The 22,409-nt window shown below is 40.0% G+C and overlaps 1 protein-coding gene and 1 pseudogene across 1 annotated transcript; one reads left to right on the top strand and one right to left on the bottom strand.

Moving 5' to 3' along the window:
• The first annotated feature begins 487 nt into the window (after positions 1-487).
• On the top strand, positions 488-20,893 carry rnf2 (ring finger protein 2). The gene is made up of 9 exons (XM_088428728.1): positions 488-678; positions 1,674-1,770; positions 2,774-2,934; positions 5,367-5,449; positions 8,886-9,018; positions 15,512-15,611; positions 15,978-16,150; positions 17,182-17,371; positions 19,713-20,893. The coding sequence occupies exons 2-9, from the start codon at positions 1,684-1,686 to the stop codon at positions 19,812-19,814; spliced, it is 1,029 nt and encodes a 342-aa protein (XP_088284854.1). The 5' UTR covers positions 488-678; positions 1,674-1,683; the 3' UTR covers positions 19,815-20,893.
• LOC148415234 (uncharacterized) lies at positions 13,278-14,840 on the bottom strand (annotated as a pseudogene).
• Positions 20,894-22,409: the final 1,516 nt, after the last annotated feature.

Genomic DNA, 22,409 nt, shown 5'->3' with positions numbered 1-22,409 from the left:
TTCAACAATTACATTTTTTCCCCAATGAGGATAGGTGGAGGAGTAAATGTCTAATGTGAAAAAAAATTCTACTGATGCATAACCACCAGGAGATGATAAAAATGTCCAATTTTAGATATGAGATCAAAGCAATTTGAGAGTCTACCAAGAGAAATGGCTGAATTTTGTAAACCTACCTTTTTTCTGTCTAGAATGTGAAAGGATAGAAAGGAGAAAGTCGAGGCTTTCATTAGGTAGATTTGGTTTATATTTAATCATTGAGCACAATGCTGCGTTGAGTATTAAAAATGTCAAAGTTCTCTAAAATGGCTGAGTGCGTGAATGAGTTAAGGGAAATACATCTACGTATTGTTTTTTTTTATACAAATGTATATAAAGTTTCGAATGCAGGTCTGTGATGTACGGCCACAAGTTCGAGACGATGGAAAGCCAACCACTTACTTTCCCTTTGCTCTTTCATCTTGACCCGACTGACAACCTCCAGTCTCCAAGGCCCGCTCCTTTTCAAAAGGTGGCGGTATTGCACATAAGTGCATCTTAACCACCAGTCTGGACAAAAGGAGAAGGCGAAGAAGAAACCTTCCTCGTACTCCCCCTCAGCCATATTGCATTCAGCAAAACTTCCTATGTTCGTTCGCTTGACCTGTACCTTGAAGTAACTACGGAGACGTTTTCAAGGTAGACACATTGAATGTATGTTCGTGTAAGCTGTGTTTTATTGGGGGTATTCCTAACTGCAAAAACGTTGCAATTAACGTAAGTCGTTCATACTCGTGATCGGCGTGTTAATTAGGTCGACCACTGTTGTTGTTTTCCATGTCACAACGACTAGCTACTCTTTTTGCACGTTTATGAAGCTTCCGTTTCATTTGAAATTACATTTGATTTATGTGGTGTTCTGTTAAATGCAAGGTAGTTTAATAAATGCTTCCCTTTTACGTTCTCCTCGATAGATGGTCAATTTTCCAATATTATGAAAAAAATAGGCTCGCTAGCATTAGCCATCATAATCTTTCGGAGGCTGATATAGGGCTGAATAGATTTGAAAAATAATGAAGTCATGATTATGTTTCCCCACCTCATTATTACTGATTGCAAGTTAATATTAGATTTGATGTGATTTTTGTCAAGGTCTTCTTCACGTGAACAATGTAGTCCTGAATATACTTAATTGTTTTGGTCTTTAGGTAAGGCTTGTGTTCAAGTTTATGGGTTTTATTTAGGTGAGTAACCGATTACCAAACAAACCACTTAAATTTAGTCTTTTAAGCGTTAACCCTGACAACTTTGAAATTTTACCAAACAGGCACATTATTGTCAGCCACAACAACGTTCTCTTTAATATTATTTAGAAGACAACAACAGAAATCATCAGAAACCTCATCAGAGAAATCTTATCACAGTATGTTTGACCTAAAACTACGAACATTTTTAGGAATATGTAGCACCCTAAGACCTACAAAAAAGTCCATTGCAGCCATATGCTAGGATGTGCTGAACATGAGATGAATTTTTGAAAATGCAATTTTGGCTCATTTTTGGACATTTGCAGGGCTCATAGTTTTGCCTTTGAAACCTAGACATTTATCCCAATCAACTCTTTTTTTTAACTTTTAAGGAATGATTTTTGCCTTTGGTCACACTCCATAATATACCTATCAATGTTCTTTCAGCTTTACAGCAATGACTCAAACCATCCAGACCAATGGGGTTCAACCCCTGAGTAAAACCTGGGAGTTGAGCCTTTATGAGCTGCAGAGAACTCCACAGGTATGTTTTTTTTTCGCTATACAGTGGGCCCCCGTGTTACGAACTTAATCCGTTCGGCGGCTATGCTTGGAACTCGAATTGCTCGTATGATGGGAAATCCAAACCTATGTTAATTAGTGAATGCGTGCAAAAACCTTAGGTAAAAACATCACGACTTTATATACATATTAAAAATTAGTAACATAATCTACTGTACAGTTAAATAACATAAATACACAAAGGAAAAATGACATTTACCTTTGGTGCGACGTCACTTGAGCTGGTGGTGGATGGAGGTGGAGGGGAGCAGAGACGAACCCGCAGAATTTATTTTTATTTTTTTCTTAAACGAGAACTTATCACCAGCAATTTCCTTCTCTTTCATCCATAATAGAAGAAGCCTCTCAATTTTGTTGTTGACCGTGGTCCGTCCCCTGGCAAGGAAAGTCTAACAAAATTTGCAAAGTCTTTACAACACACCGACCAGCTGTGCCATCAAGCTAGATGAAGACGTTCGGCCAATTGCATATCGGCATCTCCGTGACTGAGACCGTGACTGTGACCTTAATCGACAAATAGCATATCGGCATCGCAGTGACTGAGACCGTGACTGTGACCTTAATTGACCAATAGCATATCGGCATCTCCGTGATTGAGACCGTGATTGTGACTGCCTTAAATGACCGGTAGCATATCGGCATTTCCGTGACATGCGAGAAAAGTTGTTTTTGTTGATACAGCAATGCGAAAAAAAATAATGTGGATACACTGACCGGCATGTTGGATGGTTCGTAAGACGAAAGGTTTGTGCGTAAGAGGGGGACAAAAAACGCTGCGGTCCACATTCGTAAGATGAAAACTACGTAAAACAGGGAGTTCGTAAACTGGGGGCCCACTGTATAATTAATTTATAATCCATAGAGTTGTGAAAAATAGTGTTGTCCAAATGTAATCACAATGGCCAGCATTTTTCCTGTTTGTTCCATGTGTTATTGCTAATTAACTGTGTTTTATATTGGTTTAGGAAGCTATAACAGATGGCTTGGAGATTGCTGTTTCACCCAGGTCATTACACAGTGAACTAATGTGTCCTATCTGTTTGGATATGCTGAAAAACACAATGACCACCAAAGAATGCCTGCATCGTTTCTGTGCTGATTGCATTATCACTGCCTTGCGATCTGGGTAAGTTTATATATTTTTTATTGTTGTTTTAACATGTTTTTTTTTTTGGGGGGGGGGGGGGGGGGCATGTTAATAGCAAGGACTCGAGGCAAAGCTTTTTTGTAATGAAATTAAAACACAAGATGAAAAGAAATGTGCACAGTCAAAAAAAAATTAAACATAATTTCTTATGTTGTTTATATTCGTCTTTCTCCCTGTGTATACCTGAAATCATTTTCTTGTCTAGAAGCAAATAAAAATAGTTAAATAAATTATAATGATGATTTGATCGACGGCAGTGCTTCTCATATAGGGGCTATATGGGCATTGCAGGACAGGGCCAGAGCTTTTTTTTTTTATGGTGGGGTTAGGCTGTTAAAATACCTAATGGGTTGGCCATGGGTGGCATGCACAGTGAGAGTTTCATGAAATCATGTAATTATTATTTTATTACATAAATATAAATGAAAATATCAGAGGTGGTCATTTTGTTTTGCCAACAAATCGCCGAATGATTAAACCATTTTTAAAAGGATGTACTAAGCCCGACTGGATCATTACATTTTGTCCGTCATGTTAATTTTTTTTTTTTGTAATCGCCACCACTTGTAATTGTTGATAAGTTTAATATTCAATCAAATCTTCAGAATTTCTGGTCAACGTACGAACTTCCATATACCTGTAAGCATGGAAGTACAGTATAAACGCAATCTAAATAGGCAGGAATTAAATAATAAATGCAGCATCTGTAATTGAACAGCTGTGATATAACTTAGTCCAGTTTGGTCTTTTTACTTTGAGATTTTGTTTGTATAGCTTCAATATGTCTGCATGTACCTTACTAATAAAAATGAGTAAATGTTGAAAAAGAAAAGACCGTCAGAGACAAAGATTCCCAATTTTACATTGATTTTTACGTCAAAATTTTACTCAATTTACTCTTTCATTCAGCAAAACCTGACCACTTCCGAGCATTTTTTTACAACTTCGTCTGCCATGTTTGTTTTGATCTCGCACGTCACATTGTCTCGTCTTACCTGAGATATCATTCTCATGAGATTTCACCTGCAGGACCTCGTTATGGGAAAAAAAAGCTTTAGGCCCGAAACAACATCAACTCTGCCTTTTTTTCTTCTTTTTTTTAAGAATCAGTGACAACTCAAGTTACACACAGTAGGGTAACAATGAGCTAGAAAGTAAAAAGCAAAAACGAAAAGCTTCGGAATATTGAGAAGAGGAACAAAACAGACATGTTGAAGCTAAACAAATGAACACTCAAAGTAAAAAGCAGACTTTTCTATCAAAATGAACTAAGCTTTACCAGTGGTTGCAACATGAAGCGGTTGACCAATGCTCATGTAAGTTCATTCTATTATTTTAATAAATTTTATTGTAACATTTGTTCATATCGGTTGTTGGATCTTGCTCTCGTAAATGCAGTTTGAGCCTTACACGTACTTTGTCCTTTTTGTTGCACAATTTTTGGGACTCCAAACCTTTCTTTTAGGACCCATAATTTTTTAGTATTTCGAGTCCCAGGGACCCAGTATTTTTCAGAGGTAACTGAGTACTTGGTAGTGGTAGCACCACCTACTGTCAAAAAACATAAACTTTCACTTTGCATGGTGTTTGTTTGATATTCTGCCTGAACAAAAAACCTGTCATGTTGAATTTTCAGTGGGCCCCTCATTTTTTCCCCAGATAGGGTTTTGAGTTATTTCTTGCACTTATGGGAGCAGCCAAAATGAGTTTCCTTTGTGGGGTGTCCGGTCTGATGATAGGATGAGAAGCTTGGTCATTCGGGAGGGTCTCAGTGGCGTGCCGCTGCTCCTCTACGTTGAGAGGAGCCAGTTGAGGTGGTTCAGGCAACTGGTTCGGATGCCTCCCAGAAGCCTCTCTATTGAAGTGTTCCGGCCATGTCCCAGCGGGGGGAGGCTTCGGGGACGACCCAGGAGACACTGGAGAGACTATGTCTCTCAGCTGGCCTGGGAATACCTGTCCCCCCACCCCAGAGGAGCTGGACGAAGTTGCTGGGGCTTCCCTGCTGAGGCTGCTGCCCCTGCAATCCAACATTGGATAAGCGGAAGATAATGGAGGGATTTCTGGGAGCTTTGTTCAGGGGATGCCGATGTGAATTTGTGATGTTCTCTGTATTTTTTTCCCCCCCACTTTTGAGGCCCTTTGACTTCCTTTGGTGATTATGGGCTATGCAAATAAATTTGACTTGACAAAGAAATTATTTGGATTCAATTCGATAATTCGTTATGTCAGGGAAACAAAAGTAAAACTGTAGAACCTTTGTGTTCCAAAACAAAAGCTGATATTTGCAAATATTTTTTTAATGCAACAGAAATGTATTTTGCTTTCATTGAGAAACAGAAATCTGGGAATAAGTAAATTCGTGATTTATTAACATAGCCAATGTATTTTCTTTGTGCTCCTTATGATTTTAGCAACAAAGAATGTCCTACATGTCGCAAGAAGTTGGTTTCCAAAAGGTCACTGCGTCCAGACCCTAACTTTGATGCCTTGATTAGTAAGTGTCCTTTACAATTAATCTTTTGTTTCTCTTTATGGACAGAGGGTGCATAGCCCCCCGGAGATGTAAATGATGTAAAGCAGTGGTCCCCAACCTTTTTATCACCACGGACCGGTCAAGACCTTAGATTTATATTGGGGGGGCTGGCTGCTCTAAAAACCACATCATCCTTCTCACTATGTATGTAATATCAACAGCGGCCAGAGGCGGCGCCAAAAAAAACAAAGATCAAGCACAACCGTATGAACCGTTAAACTAAGTCATCTCCAAAACATTATTTCAGGTGCAGCCCACGTGTCCCGGTACCAGTTGATCCACAAACCGGTCCGTGGATCGGTGGTTGGGGACCACTGATGTAAAGGATTCCAGTATATGAGCACACATTTTAGAAATACCTCTTTTCGACCGAGTGTTTAAGTTCAGGCTTCTGGTGGGGCGGTCGAATGACATGGATGCGTAAAGTTTACGCTCCGGCAGGCCAATGTATTTAACTTGCTAAAACTCGGAATAAGCATGTCAATTTTTAATGGTAAGATGATGAGTGGCGCTGAAAAAAAAAATACAACCAACGTAAAGACAACCGTGAAAGCCAAAGAAAGCTAGCATGGCATCATTTCAGATGAGCCTGGATGGCATTATCCAACTAGTTCAAGACTTACGCAGCAGGATGAAGGTGGATCTGCAAGCACACAGAGATGAAATTACAACTCAAGTGAGAACTGCACCTCAAGGACAATATTGATCACAGACTTGCAAAAATACCAACGGATATTGAACAAAAAAAGAGAAGAAAAGGGCCGCCCTTCGAGTGCATGGAGGAAATTGACCATGGGGGAAATTGATCATGAAGCTACGAAGCTAACGGGGCACTTCAAGAAATGACACAAGAACAAAAAAAACAAATGTGCTAAAAGGATGATTTGGAATCACGTTCGAGATGGAATAATTTATGGATTTATGGAATGCGATAGGAGGCAGAGTCTAAAAGTGGCTTGGTGGTGCAGTTTATAGACGAAAGGCTCAGTGAAAAATTTTCGCATGATTTTGTACTACAAATTCATCGTGCACACCGACCGCTTGTCCCGAAGTCGAAACCTGAAAGGCAGCTGAGCTCTACCGTGATCTTCTTTGATAACTTGTAAGTGCAGTGAAGGCCACAAGCAACTTGTTGGGTAGAGGATGTGATGTGGACAACGTGATGGCTCTCAATAAAGGGGCTGTTCTCATTCATGAGCTCCAAAGGAATCAGCAAGAAACCTGTTGGGGAATTTCATGATGGACAGTATTGAGAGTTTTTTTGGTTATTAAACAAGAAGTTAAAATACAGTTTACGACCTTCCCTGCCTTACGTTTTTTTCAGCTTACGACGTTTACGTCTTTACACAATTTTTTTCGCCTTATGACACCTCAAATATGGCTGTCAGTGTGCGTGCGTGACTCCGCGAGTCACTCCGTGCTCATAGGTCTATACAAGTGTCACTGCTTACGTCACTAATATGCTGGTCTGCTATTGGTCAGCATCACGACTCCCTCAGATACTGGTCTACTATTGGTCGGCGTCCTGGAGGCACAAAGATGCTGGTCTGCTATTGGTTTGCATCGCTTGTTCCCAAACGGCGGACTGTGTAAAGCTTTGTTCTCCTGTGAGTGCTTACAAAACTGTGTTTATTGTGCATTCTAGTGCTTAATTCAAACTTTAATTGGTTAGCCATGGGTTCCAAGATTGCTAGTGATGTTAGAGAGAAGTAAGATGATTTATATAGAAACGAAGCTGGAGATTAAGAAATACGAAGAAGGCTAAGATACCCTCGCCTAGGCTAGGCTACCCTCACTATGGAATATGGCCATAACAAACACGTCACTCAAAGTTGAATAAATCTTTTCTCTAGTTTTATTTATGATGTTCTTTAATTGTATACATGTATATTATATATAAGTAGCACTCACTATACTATTTTGCAACCAATTTTTAATACACTCCTCAGTGTATTAAAAATTCACTGCTCAGCCTGTTCCGCCTTGCACAAAGGAGCAGGTGTTGGTCCTGTTGAGGCCTTGTCTTGGCCTTGTCCAGCTCTCTGAGAATAACCACCAGTCTCTTGATCTCTCCTCCATGTTCTGGAGATTGTGCTGGGAGACACATTAAACCTTCTTTCTGCAGCACGTGTGGATGTGCCATCCTGGAGAAGTTGGACAACCTGTGCAACTTCTCTAGGTTTAAGGAATCGCCTCATACTGCCAGTAGAGATAATTACGCATGACAAAATGAGCACTAGTGGAAAAACAGCCAAAAAAGATCTCCTCTTAATCTTTTTTGGCTGATTTTCTTGACAAGAGCGAGTTCACCCTGAGCACCTGTGATAGAGGTGAAAGAGTCTGGAGATTATGCTGCCTCTAACGTCATGGAACATGACAGGTTTGGTGGTGGGTCAGTGATGGTCTGGGGAGGCATATCAATGGAGGGACCCACAGACCTCTACTGCCTAGGAAATGGTGCTCTGACTGCCATAAGGTATCGAGATGAAATCCTTGAACCCATTGCCAGACCCTACGCTGGTGCAGTCGGTCCTGGTTTCCTCTTAATGCACGACAATACCTGGCTTCACGTGGCAAGAGTATGCAGGGAGTACCTGAAAGATGAAGGAATTGAAACAAATGAATGGCCTTCATGACCCCCTGACTTAAACCCAATAGAACATCTCTGGGACATTATGTTTCGGTCCATTAGGCGCTGCCAGGTTGCTACTCAGACTGTACAACAGCTCAGGGATGCCCTCACACAGATCTGGGAGGAAATGCCACAAGACACTATCCGTCATCTCATTAGGAGCATGCTGTGACATTGTCAAGCATACATTCAAGCTCGTGGATGCCACACAATACTGATACTTTTATTTCCATTAAAAGACACACTAATGTGTTTCTTTAAAGTTCTCCTTTAATTTTTGTGAGCTGTGTATGTGTGACTCCCAGAGCATAATATAGGTTTTTTTCAAGTCATTGTTGGATATTATAGCACTTGAAACAGAAGGGATATGCATATGTGGAGGTAATCTCAACATTGTTATGGATTATAACTTGGATACCACTAGTTTTAAGAGAAATAAGAAGTCTATAAAGCTTGTGAAGAATACATGGGACAACATGGTTTTTTTTAATGTATGGAGAGATCTAAATCTATTGCAAAGAGATTTTTCTTTTTCTCTATTATTGTATTTTGACTTGTAATCCACTATGATGGCACACATTTACGTTTTACGTGTATTACGTTTTTGGGCCATAATTATAGTTGTTGTTTTTTTTTTTAAGTTTGTTTCTTAATGGACATGTCAACGTTCAAGCCAAAATCAAAGTAAAAATTGCTTGTTTGATGTTTATAAAAGCAGTCATAAGTGGATGGAATAATTTAATTTTCTGTCATTTATCCCATTAGGTAAAATTTACCCCAGCCGGGATGAGTATGAAGCACACCAGGAAAGAGTGTTGGCCCGCATTAGCAAACATAACAATCAGCAAGCACTTTCCCACAGCATAGAGGAAGGATTGAAGATACAGGCTATGACAAGGTAAACCAGCTTGTGATATGCATTCATGTAGGCTCCGACATTGCTGACATTGGGCAAAATCCTTCAAATTCCAAAATAACCAATTTTCAGGTTGTCCCAAGAGGGGCAAGTTTATTCAACCGTTAGCATTTCATTGTCAGAGAGAGCAAGCCATTTAAAAAAAAAAATAACATTGGTCAATTTTTTGTAAAACTTGCACCCACAAATGTGGCTAATATTTTCCATATTTTGGAAAAAGTACGAATATCAAAGAAATGTGAAATGATGTTTCAGCCTGACACCAGAGACATGCAAAACTTAGCTTTTTAGGCTAAGCGGTCAATGCTACACTACTTTCATTTCACACCCATAGCACAAAAACTTAGTGTGGTTCTTACTTTTCAGATAAGACCAGAGGTTTTTGTTTGCAGGAAGTTTTCCTCCGACCCACTGACGAACTCTTAATTAACTCATAGGTTTACGTAGTTAGCGGATATCGCCAATGCCCGGGACTTTTATCATTTTATACAATGACGGCGTAATTGATTACAATTTAAGATTATTGTTATTATTTTTTTTTTTTTTGTGGCCAACTGTTGGTGTTAGGAGCTGTGTGACATGGTGGTAATAGCACAGTTACGAAGGCCAACTTCAAAATAAAACAACTATTACATTGTCGGCCATGTAGTATAAATTGGTACATTTATTTTGATGTTGGCATATCACGTGATGGTCGTCTTCCTTTATAGGTCTTTTCTGCCTTGCCTCTCTGCCTCTACTCCCAGCAAAGGAGTAGAAAATTGGCTGTGCTCTATCTTGACCTGCTGAAATTTTTGACAGTAGTTGTCTTTAGGTCTGAGCCGATAACTTAATTGCCGTTATATTGTGATTTTAAAAGTTTCGGTTATTCAAAATCATCCAAATCTGTCAAAACTGATAAGATCTTTTCCCTCCTTTGTCGTCTCCCTTAACATGCAGCTACACTGTGTGCTGGGAGCTTCCACTACTTGTGTACATGAGTCCGCTTCAGCTGCAGCAGGCAATCTCATTACAGCTGCTGTTGTCCACTTTGTGCTTTTGCTAACATACTAACACATAGCACTGAGGGCACAAATATGAAGCGTAAAGTGAACTTTTATTTGGAACTTTTGTCCCTTAACTGCTAGGCCGTCTAGGAGCTTTCAAGAAAAAGTTACTCTTAGAGTAGTGTATGTAGGAAACCATGAGGCTGCCAAAAAATTTGATGTTCATGACTGTGCCATCCAAAGCGAAAGCAAGACCTTGTGAAACTAGTGCAAGAGAGACGAGCTACAGTTGTATCAACAACATAGTTGGTATAAGAAGTGCAGCGATGCAAATTACTTAGCAAAAATAAGCCCCTCAAACTATATGTCATGTTGCAAGTAAAGCAATTGTATGGTTTCTGGTGTGCAGGAATTTACCCCTGTTTATTGATGATTGCCTTTTGGGATGAAGGCAGCGGATTCAAGAAATGCTGCCTTACCAATACATTTAATGGGATTAGAGCTTCACAATAGATGGGTTCGCTGCCACGATTAATTAAGATGAACCTTGGCAATATTAACATTTAAAAAGCCGGTTGCGTACATGTCAAATCAAGCAATTTCAGTCATCATACCACCAGGGGCCAAAAGCAATGATCAGACTTCATTAAGCTTAAGAAATGGCAAGCGAGCAAATCCTGCAAGAAGGGCGGCAGCATTTTTGGTTTATGCTTGATGCGAACTCCATGCGGCCCCACGCATCAACTGACGTCATTTTGGCAACCACCCACCTCTGTGCAGAGTCCATACGGGCAGACTTTCTGCAACTAATGCCTTCGGGAGTTTCTGCTTAAGTAAGTTCGCCGGTACAATAACTTTTATGATTAGGCTGAAAAGGACTAAAGTGACCTAAATACTGTAAACAACTCCTGGAAAGCACACACGCTGGTGAGACATGAGGAGTCTGTCAAAAAAAAAAATGCTTTGAAGAACTCAGATTGTTTTAATCTACTAGGATGCTCTACCTACGTTATCGAGCAGATTTGTTTGTATGCTGTTGACTCTATTTACTCGCAAAATATTGGCTGACTGCAGGGGTAAGCTGCACCGAGTATAAAGTGCTGCAAAACATGTGCCGGCGAGATTCTGCGCATCTAACCCTAACCCACATGGAGCATTTACGCATCAAGCATAAACCAAGCCTTTAGCAGCAGCCTCAATTTAGGGAGTGGAACACGATGACGACGCTGAATCAATCAATCAATCAAATTTTATTTGTATAGCCCTAAATCACCAAAGTCTCAAAGGGCTTCACAGATGAAAAGAGGACATGTCGAGACTTCTTTCAAAAAAAGAAGTCATACAGAGACACCTTTTTGGTGTAAGGTACACAACAGCATCCTCTGTCAAAGCTCCTAGAAGGGGAAGGAAAAACTCAAAAATCAGAAACCTTCAGAAGGGACCACAGGTGGGAGGAGCCCCCTTCAAGGCCCACAGGTTGAAGTGGATGCCTCATGTACCAAATACAGACAAATAGATACACATTACAGGCAAATACAGGTAAATAATATAGATTACAGAAAACATACTGTGCTATATAGTGCAATGATGACTTGACAGTAGGCAAAGCCATTGGGCAGGAACCTTCCCACAGTCCAACCAAGTGGACTGCAGACGGTTGATCTCTTAACCCGCGATGGTCGATCAGCGCAGGGCCAAATGGGGGCGGTCAAGTCAACCTTCACCATCTAGCTAGTCCCTGCTCCGAGCAGGGAGAAGGGGGCAGGAAAAAAGGCCCATTAACTAAATGCTTTTGAGTATAAATGTGTTTTTAGTCGGGATTTAAAGATTTCTACTGAGGTGGCTGCGCAAACTTCCATAGGTAGGGCATTCCATAATACTGGCACGCGAATGGAAAACACCCTTGATCCCGTGGACTTCTTTTTGGTACGTGGGGTCGATAGCAAACCGGCATTTTGTGACCGAAGTTGTCGGGACAGAACAAATGGTGATGCTAAGTCGACGAGCTAGGAAGGAGCTAAATCGTGTAAAATTTTTCTAAGTAATTAACAACACCTTAAAATCACATCTCATGTGTATTGGAAGCCAATGCAGGTCAGCCAGAATCGGCGTAATATGATTGAACTTTCTCGTCCTTGTCAATAGTCTCACTGCTGCATTTTGTACAGACTGCAGGCTTTTGACACAGGACATGGGTAGCCCAGAAAACAAAACGTTACAATAGTCTCGGCGCGACGTAACAAGTGCATGAATTAATGTTTTAGCATCATTAGGAGAAAGGGCGAATTTTAGCTATATTGCGAAGGTGAAAAAAAACGCTGTTCTTGTCGCGCTATTAATATGTGTCCGAAAAGAGAGAGTTGAGTCATATATCACGCTGAGGTTTTTTGCAAAACTACTTTGGGAAATAGTACAGTTATCCAGGTTCAACGTGGTATTCTTAATCAAGTGCTGACAGTGCAAAAGCAGAAAATTAGAAGACATCCATTGTTTAATCTTGGCAGAGCAGGCCTCCAGTTTACTGCACTTGCACGGATCTGTTATTTCTAAAGCCATGTACAGTTGGGTATCATCAGCATAGCAGTGAAAACTAACAGCATGTTTACGTATAATATCGCCAAGAGGAATCATGTAGATGTTGAACAGTAAGGGACCAAGTACTGCGGGACACCACATGAGACTGAGAACGATTCAGAGATCGCATTGCCATAAGAGACACTATGCGTCCTTCCCAGGATGTAAGATCTGAACCAAGAAAGTGCTGATCCCGAGATCCCAACACATGATTTAAGACGTTCTATAAGAATATGATGATCAATAGTTTCAAATGCGGCACTAAGATCAAGCAGTAATATTATTGATGAGATGTTGGAATCCATGGCTAAGAGAAGAACATTCGACACTTTTACAAGGTCTGTCTCAGTTGAGTGGTTGGCCCTTAAACCTGACTGCAGGAGGTCAAATCTGTTGTTGTCTATCATGAAATCGCTAAGCTGTTGTGCTACAACTTTCTCAAGAATTTTGGCAATAAACGGAAGATGTGACACTGGTCTATAGTTAAGAGAGATTTTCAGGATCTAGTTGAGGTTTCTTAAGTAATGGTTGAATGACGGCCTTCTTAAAAGCTTCAGGTACAATGCCAGAGGAGAGTGACAGATTGATAATAGTTAGGACAGATGACCCTAAGACCGGTCATCTCTCTTGACTATTGAACTACTTAAAGTTTAATGAGTTTGCCTGGAAGTGGGTTGAGCATGCAGGACATCGGCTTTGCTGCATTAACCAGGTGTGTAAGACACTCCAGGGATACTAAATCAAACCGGGACAAGGTAACCAGACTTTCATGAACCTGACTGTCCGAACGAGCATCAGCAATCACAGCCGAGGGGGTAAGTGGCGCTGCCTTATTTATTTCGTCCCTTATTAGCTGAATCCGCTGAGTAAAGAATCGCATGAAATCGTGTGCTGAATGGAGGGAACTATGATTAATCTGCTGCTGTTGCGTTAGCTTTGCTACCGTATCAAATATCTTGGGTTGTTTTTATTAAGACCAATGATTTTGGAAAAGTAATTTGTTTTTGCTAACCTAAGAGCCTCTTTATATTTCAGCAAGCTATCGCACCAGGCCTGACGGAAAACCTCGAGTTTAGTTGTTCGCCATTTACGCTCAAGTTCTCTACTTAACAATTTAAACATACGCGTTTCATCCGTAAACCACGGAGTGTGCCGCTTCGGACGAGTTTTAAGTTTCAACCGCGCTATGGAGTTTAGGGAATTTAAAAGAACCGTATTAAAATCGTTTGTGAGCCTATTGACTGAACCAGTGAAAGACTGAAAGGCAGCTGTTGCGAAAGGCAGTAGTTCAGAAAGTGCAGCTATGGTTGAGGAGTTAATATCACGGCTCTTAAAGCCTTGGTTGTGGACAATAAGACCTCACTGAGCTAGGACTTCAAATGTTATAAGATAATGATCAGACATAGCGTTAGTATACGGCAACATCGTGACATTTGAGGCAGTTTGGCCACGGGTTAACACTAAGTCTAAGATACAGTATAACCATTCCGGTGTGTCGCTACTTCTATTATTTGTGTAAAATCAAATGCATCGATTATTGCTTGAAATGCTACGGTAAGTGGCTCCAACGGGGAGGTCATCTGAATATTAAAGTCACCTATAATTCATATATTATCCGCATGAGTTATTAAATCCGCCATAAGTTCAGGGAATTCATTTAAGAATCTAGAGTATGGCCTGGGAGGGCGGTAAATAACTTCCACATAGAATGGTGGTGAGGAGCTCGCTCGCATAACAAGAGCCTCAAATGTCTTGAAGGTGTAATTAGTGCTCGTGCTAAGTTTAAGATCAGATTCTGAAAATTAGGTCGACACTTCCCCGTTTTTTTACAAGGACGGGCAACGTGCGAGCCCACAAAGTTTGGGGGTGAGGCCTCATTTAATGATAAAAATTCATTTGGTTTTAACCAGGTTTCGCAGAGACCAAGCACTTTAAGATTGTGATCTGTATTAAGATAATTTACAAGAAGGGCTTTTGAGGGGAGTGACCTAATATTTATCAAGCCGAATTTGGGGACTGGGAAATTTTTCCTGGACTATTCTGAGTCTTCATGTTGGTAGTACTAATACTAACAAGATTTTGATGGTTGAAGCTTGGTTTGTATTTTGAGTAATTAAAACCTTGTCGCAATGTTAGTAATGCAGGAATTTGATTGTTGACGGCTACAGCGCACGTATTAATATTCCGCCTAGGTACTATGTCACTAATCCGACTGGTTAAGGAGGCACGGCTAGTTTCCTTCATCAACACCACCTCAGCAGAAATCTTATCACTAGGGGATTCAGCATTAGGTATTGAAACAGTTTGTGGATTGCAGTGACCTAGACTAAGTATGCTTTGTGTGTTGTAGCAGTCCAGATTACTATTTTGGATATAATCATGCAGCCCTAGATGGGATTGAAGATGACATTTTCTTGCATGATGACTTTAATAATGTTCAAAAAGATGGAAGGAAGGATGGAAAGAAGAGGAACATATCAATCTGGATAAAGTTGTCAGTGAAGCATTGTTTAACCATATGAGTGTGAACTCTGACTCTGATGATGGAAGTGTTTGATCATGAAATGGAATCATGAATTGCTTATGATATTAAATGAGATTATGATATTAAGGTAATAAATGCCGTGTTACTATTGTGAATACTTATTAATGACTATTATGGTAATACTGCATATAGTTAATGAATACGAGTAGAAAAAAAAGTCTGAATTACAATGACAAAATTGATTCTGTTTTTCTACGTCTTACACATGAGAAAATACAGTACTATATGATGTAAAAAAACAAACAAAAAAACAAATAGGGCTCACTACTGAAAAGGTGTGCTGTCTTGACCTGAACTACACAACACTGTACTAGTGTACTACACTGTTATAGACTGCAGACTACTAATTACGTTCATTTTTTGTTGTCAGACTCCAGCGTGGTAAAAGACAAACAGTGGAGAATGGTAGTGGAGCTGAAGATAATGGAGACTCCTCACACTGCAGTAATGCATCCATCCACAGCAATCAGGTAATTTCTTCTCTTACCTTTCTGACCCTTCGACTCACCTTGTCACAAGGAAATTTTCGATCCTTGGTGGGCTATAGTCTTAAGACGCTAACATGCACACAGTAAGAAATGCCATCATTTTTCATGTTTTTTTTTTTTTTTTTTTTTTTTTTTTAAACCGCCGAATTAGAACGTGGGTGGGTGCGTGGATGGATGGGTGGGGTGGGTTGTGTGTGTGTGTGTGTGTGTGTGTGTGTGTGTGTGTGTGTGTGTGTGTGTGTTTTTTTGGGGGGGGGTGACTTTGCCAGAAGCCTACATTTCAGATACATTTTAAATGTTCTTGTACATACTTGCTTACTAACTACGGATTTGAAACAATTCCCCCAGGAGGCTGGTCCAAGCATAAAGCGCACCAAGACTAGTGATGACAGTGGACTTGACATGGACAATGCTGCTGAGAATGGAGGCGGGGACTCTGTGATTGACAGTGGTGCCAGCGAAATAGAATTGGTTTTCAGGCCTCATCCCATACTGATGGAAAAGGATGATGGCCATAACAGGTAAATGTATTATCCTTTTTAATATTTAATAAAAGATGAATTTTGGAAAAGTTCCATGTTTACAAATATTCTTGTATTTGTGTACAAATACACTTGCTGCCACTGTACAAGAAATCGTCATGATTATATATCCGCAATTCGAACTCCAAAGCAGCAATAACTCAAAATGAAAGAAAAAGGACAACAACAAGGACAACAAACAAAGACAAAAACACCCAAAGGTGGAAATAAGTGTAATTGAGAAGTCTATGGTGGCATGACGTACGGATCACAAAAACAAATAACTAAACAAATACAGGAAAATCACGAATAAAAAGTAAAAACACTCTTGTAATGTATTTTGTTTGCAATTAATTTTGTTCTTAATTTTCAAATTGCTGTTTCATTTTGTAACCTTTTTTTTTTTTTTTTTTTTTTTTTTGGTGATTGCCTTTTGTACGTGTGATCTAAATTTGCTGTTGCATTTTGTCTACTGTAAAGTATTTTAGTATTTTTGGGATTATCCTTTTTTTTTTTTAAATTTGCACTTCCTTTAATCATTTCATACTTATAAATAAGTCTGCCAAAATGATACAGTGTCACTCTGCCAACTCCTGTCCAACTGGAGGTGCACGTCTCAAGTCATCCACTAATGATTCGAGGTTCCATAGCCCCGCAGCAGATGTCCTCAAAGCATGCCATTTTCCAGCACTTCATACAGAGTTATTGGGTTTGATGACAGTGTGCTTTACCCTCTCAAATGTGATGTGAAAAGGACTCGGTTACGGAATTCGTCATCACGTCCCTAAAATGACAGTTTTGCTATAGTTTATTTATTTATTTATTTATTTATTTTTAATCACCCCTAGAAATACACCGGTAATACTAATTGTCAAATCATTGCTGAATCAACAACTAGACAGTTTAATATCAGTACAGTAACAATTTATCCCTGCAAATCTCTGCAAGTATATCCACGATTTCAAATGATCAGTTTGCAAAGTTCTAAAAGAGACGATATAGAGATGACATTGCCTTTTTTTCCCCCATAGTGTGGAGTTTGTGCCTCGCTACATAAAGACATCTGGAAATGCGACAGTGGATCACCTATCAAAATACCTGGCTGTCCGTCTGGCTTTGGAAGAGCTTCGTAGAAACACAGAGGCAAGTCCTGTTAATGTGGAGGCAGCTTCAGAGAAACAGTACACTATCTACATACCAACTGCCGGAAACCAGTTTACTGTGAGTACACATATACATGCGTGCTTGGAAATCAAAGCACCACTCTGTGTTTAAGTGTGTGTGTGTGCGTGTGTGTATATGTATGGATTTATATGTATGTATATATATATATATATATATATGTATGTATGTGTATGTATTTTTCATCTCACGACATGGACGGCAGGTGTTTTTTTGACCCCCTCTTACGCAAAAACCTTTCGTCTTACGAACCATCCAACATGCTGGTCGGTGTGTCTGCACTATTTTTTTCGCTTTGCTGGATCAACAAAAATAACTTTTCTCGCATGTCACGGAAATACCGATATGCTATTGGTCGATTAAGGCAGTCACGGAGATGCTGATATGCTATTGGCCGGCGTCGCGTCAATCACAGAAATGCCGATATGCTATTAGCCGAACTCCCTCGCCTTGCTTGATGGCACGAGCTGGTCCGTGTGTTATGAAGACTTTGCAAACTTCTATCTGTTAGACATGGCTTCTAAAATTGCAAGTACGGTAAAGGAAGAACTAAGAGGATGATGACAATAGAAACGAAGTAGGAGATAATAAAAAAAAATATGGAGGAGGCGCACGCATAATTAACCTTGCTAGTGAGTATTGCCGTAACTGTTCGACAATCAGTACAAATCTCAAGAACAAGGAAGCCATTAAAGCAGTGGTTCTTAACCTTGTTGGAGGCACCGAACCCCACAGTTTCATATGCTCATTCACTGAACCCTTCTTTAGTAAAAAATAAAACATGATTTGAGTGAGTCCGTACCGCAGAAGCTTATATGCCTGGATCGGCGCTCGGGAGATAACAGGCTAATTCCGGTGTATGTGGTCCCGACCGAGAAGGAGGTCTCACTCTGCTGCTTATCCAGCGCTCTCAAAGTGGACCAGTAGGGAGTCTAACTCAGACACATATACAGCCCTCTCTAAGCGGTCTGATATGGAGGTCTCACTCTCACTGCATAAACCAGCGACCTCAAAGCGGACCGGTAGGAAATCTCAGAGCAGGACGCTTTCAATGACTGTGCCCACTAACTGCAGACGAGACTGAGGGGTGGACCTCTGCGGCGTAGGCTCCACCGAACCCCTGAGACCGACTCACCGAACCCCCAGGGTTCGATCGAACCCGGGTTAAGAACCAGGATTCATTAATAATAATGATACAATTAATAATAATAATACTAATAATAATAAAAGATTCAAGAGATTTATTGTCATATGTATAGTTGTACCATACAATGAAATTTTGTTTGCTTCCCCGAGCAGCAGACTACATTCCATAATTGGAGCAATAAATAAATAGCAATAAACAACAAACAGAGACAATGGTGCTTATACTGTTATGCAGAACATCATGTAGTGCAAAAAAAATAGTGCAAGATACTGTTTATGCGTGCAGAAGGAGGCAGATTAGTTTGTGAGGGATTTGTTGAGCGTAGCAGTACACAACACGGTGAGGATGTACTGATTGCCAGACTTTGTTTTCAGAAGTGGACCAACACTGTCTATAAAAACATGTTTGAATGGTTCGCTTACGACAGGGATTGGCTTCAGTGGAGCAGAAGACATCACCTGGTTTGGCTTACTGGAGAGTTGACAGGTTTGACATGAGCGACAGAATTTTACGACATCGGACTTGCGCCCTGGCCAAAAGCAAAAACAGAGAACACGATTGTATGTTTTCTTGATGCCTAAATGGTCGGACATGCAATGTTGATGAGCCAAACTCAGAGCTTGGGCGCCGAGCTCAGAGAACAATCCCGCGTCGGTGCGGTGACAGACGGTGGCGGAACGAAGTGGAGCACGGCGGATTGTGTGGAATAGCCCTCATTCATTACCATGGTTGCGTTGTGCTATGGCACGCCGCAATGCAGTGGATGTGGTGGAATCGCCCTGCTAGAATTACAAGTATATAATATATGTGTTGGGAGTATTTATGGCTTTCTTCCCCAATGTAAGCAACGCTGGCATCTACAGTAATGATCACAGTTCATCACTACAGCGCTCAATTAACTTAATATTAAAATAAGCAGCAGTCAAGGGTGTCAGCTACCCATTCATTAAAAAATACCAAAAACATATTTGATGAGACCTCGTCTTTGACACACAACGAAAGCATTTTAAAAGACGGGAATTCGTGTCCATGGTACTGAAAGAGTTAAACTTGATATTGACACTGTCTAAAGCCAAGATTCAATGCAAGCTCCATCAAAGTGAAAAAGCTGAGTTTATCTGGTAAGTCAGACATGAATAAAGTTAATTAGCACGGAATGGATGAAATATGTTGCCTAATCAAATTGAGTCCATCATTTGTGTATTTATCTTAATCTCCGAATTCTCTTCATAGGTTCTGAATGGTTCTTTCTCTTTGGAGCTTGTCAGTGAGAAATACTGGAAGGTGAACAAACCCATGGAACTCTATTTTGCTCCTACTAAAGAACACAAGTGATGCAAATGAAATTAGCTTCAGTCATGAAGTAAAGCTGTGTGCACTGGGACTTGTGTACACGAAGAAATCGTCCCTTGTTTCTGAAGGAAATGGGCAAGATGATTGAATCGTCCAAAATGACTTGTAAAAAGAAAACTCTTTTATTAAAAATTCTCAATAACCCTTTGTTTTATCTCCGTACGGAATAGCCCTGTGTCCTTATCTCCGTAGAGGTTAGCTGCAACCAATTGATAAGATACTACTCGCATTTGTGGATGCATAGTGATCCTGCCAGAAATGGTAAAGTGATGGTTTCAACATTGAATCTAGTGTATTTGTCTGAAAACCCCATTCATTCATAGAATTTAATCTTTATAGTGTAATTTTTGGAGCATGTTCAATATTGGAAAATTGGATTGCAATGTCTGAAAAAATGCTATTTGCTTCAAAAAGTTTGAAGGGAAGAGATCACTAATGGCCCCTTTCAACTACACTGTACTTACTCAATATGTGCTACCCACTTGTCACAAAAATGTCTGGGCATTCTCAACGTACTCCAAATATTTACAGGAGGCCCTGAATCTCCTCTGTTGTTGTTCTTCTTTGCATCTTACGGTGACAGATGTGCTTTGTACAGCTTTTTTCCTCCAGCTCCCCGCAATGCTCTTGTCAGGTAGAATGCCTCTGAGCTGAACTGAGCCTGCATTTTGCAGTTTAAAAGCGGTTTAAATGACTAGGATTCTCAAAGCATAGACCTGTAATCAATAGACCCCACTGTACTTACTGCAAGCGTTGGTTCGCTTATTTGGGGGGGGGATCAGTCATCGCTTCATATTCGTAATATTCTACAGTCCCATACCCATTCACTCCTTTGAATTCTCTTTAAAAATAAGTGTTTAGTTTGGTCAATTGATTAGAGTGCCTGAGCTAAAATGTTCCCGCATTCTGCCAAGTGCAGTCGATCAGTCCTTCAGTGTGCAGGTTTTCTTGTGTTATTGTTAAACTTCTTAAGCTCAAGTGTATTGTATTTTTCATGAAAATCATTTTCATCTGATGTTTAAGTGCTATTTTGTCACATTAAAACTGACCTTCAAAATGTTTTCAGTGACATTCCAGTTGCCATGTCTTAGCAGTTAGTAGTCATCAAGCGCTTGACATCCATGTCATGCGGTGTGTGATTGGCTGACACAAGGAGTCACCAATTTCAGTGTAACTTCTGACTGACCAATATCTAAGTTAGCATGCCTCCTCATCAAAAGCGAAAGTGCTGGATACATGAAATACATAATTCAACCAACATCAAACCTGTCATGACAGTGAATTTTTTATGCTGATTTCTGTCTTTTTTTCTTTTTTTTCTACCATATCAGGTTTCCCAGGTGTCTTCATTTTTTAAGTGTGATCAATAAAATGTTGCGTGATGTGCATTTTACTAGCAGCGTAACAGGATTGCCCCCAAATCTGTCAAAATTCAGTCTGGTTGCAAAAGTCACTTGAACCTGAATCCGAGCAAGGGACATTATTCGCGTGGGAAAAAATGTCACAACAAACCACCCAGCAAATGGTTCACAAAACATGGATACACAGGTTGGTTTAACGTTCTGTCATTTAGTGGACGTGAGTGTGTTTCTGTGTGCATGAAAGAGAGAGCGCTGACTATAAATAAGATTATAAAAATGGTATGCTTTGTAACTAACAAAAAAGCAATATAAATCAACTTTCAACAACTGTTAATTATGTTTTACAGCATTTATATGGGTTACAGCTTGGTCTAAAACTGAAAGAAACAGTGCATCAAAGTGCCTGAAACTAAAAATAAATATATATATAAAAAAAAAAAATTACAATTAAACTTCACATGACAGGAGGAAAGTCTCTCCTGGCATCACCTCACGCCCCCCATGGGGGGCCCGCCCCACTATTTGACAGGCAAATATATGAATTGTCAATGGACATGTCCATTTTTGGATTTCTACAAAAACAACCTCCTTAAGTCTGAGCTTTGATTTCCCAGCAGCCAAAAAGTTGCAGCCAATTATAATGAAAAAATTAATGACTGTTGACTGCACTGTTGCTATAGTTTTTTTTTTTTTAATCCAACAAGCTAACAAGTGCGCCTTTTTGAAGTCTTCGTCTCGAACATCATTTAACATACGAGTCACGTAATTGGGCTATAAAACCAGTAACATTCCAATAAGAGTTAAAACACTACAACGTAGAAGACAAGCCACACGGGCTTAAAGCAGTACTAATACTTTGCCGACATAACTGTACATTATGCATACTGTACAAACACGCTGTTCCTCACCTCATGGCTGGATGATCATCATGTCATCTGAACATCGGTGAATAATTGTTTTATTCGTCAGTTTTGTGGTTTCTTTATTTAACAAGTTTATTCCCACTTTTAATTCAATGCTTTTATTCTTGCATTTAAGCAGGTCGTGAAAGTTTGCCAGATGAGAAATTTAAACAGAAGAAGAAAGCTTTGAAATGCCTTTTGAGTAATCATGTCTTCTTATATATGCCGTATTTTTGCAGCCAGAAGACGCACTGTATTTAAAGTGTCATTTGCGGGTGACATTTCTGTATTGAACACACACACACACAAAGATG

Source organism: Hippichthys cyanospilos, chromosome 12, assembly GCF_059441005.1.
Source record: "Hippichthys cyanospilos isolate Australia breed blue-spotted pipefish chromosome 12, RoL_Hcya_1.0, whole genome shotgun sequence".
NCBI classification, from domain to species: Eukaryota; Metazoa; Chordata; class Actinopteri; order Syngnathiformes; family Syngnathidae; genus Hippichthys; species Hippichthys cyanospilos.
Note: the sequence above shows the minus strand (reverse complement) of the source record. Positions and strands in the feature narration are given on the sequence as shown.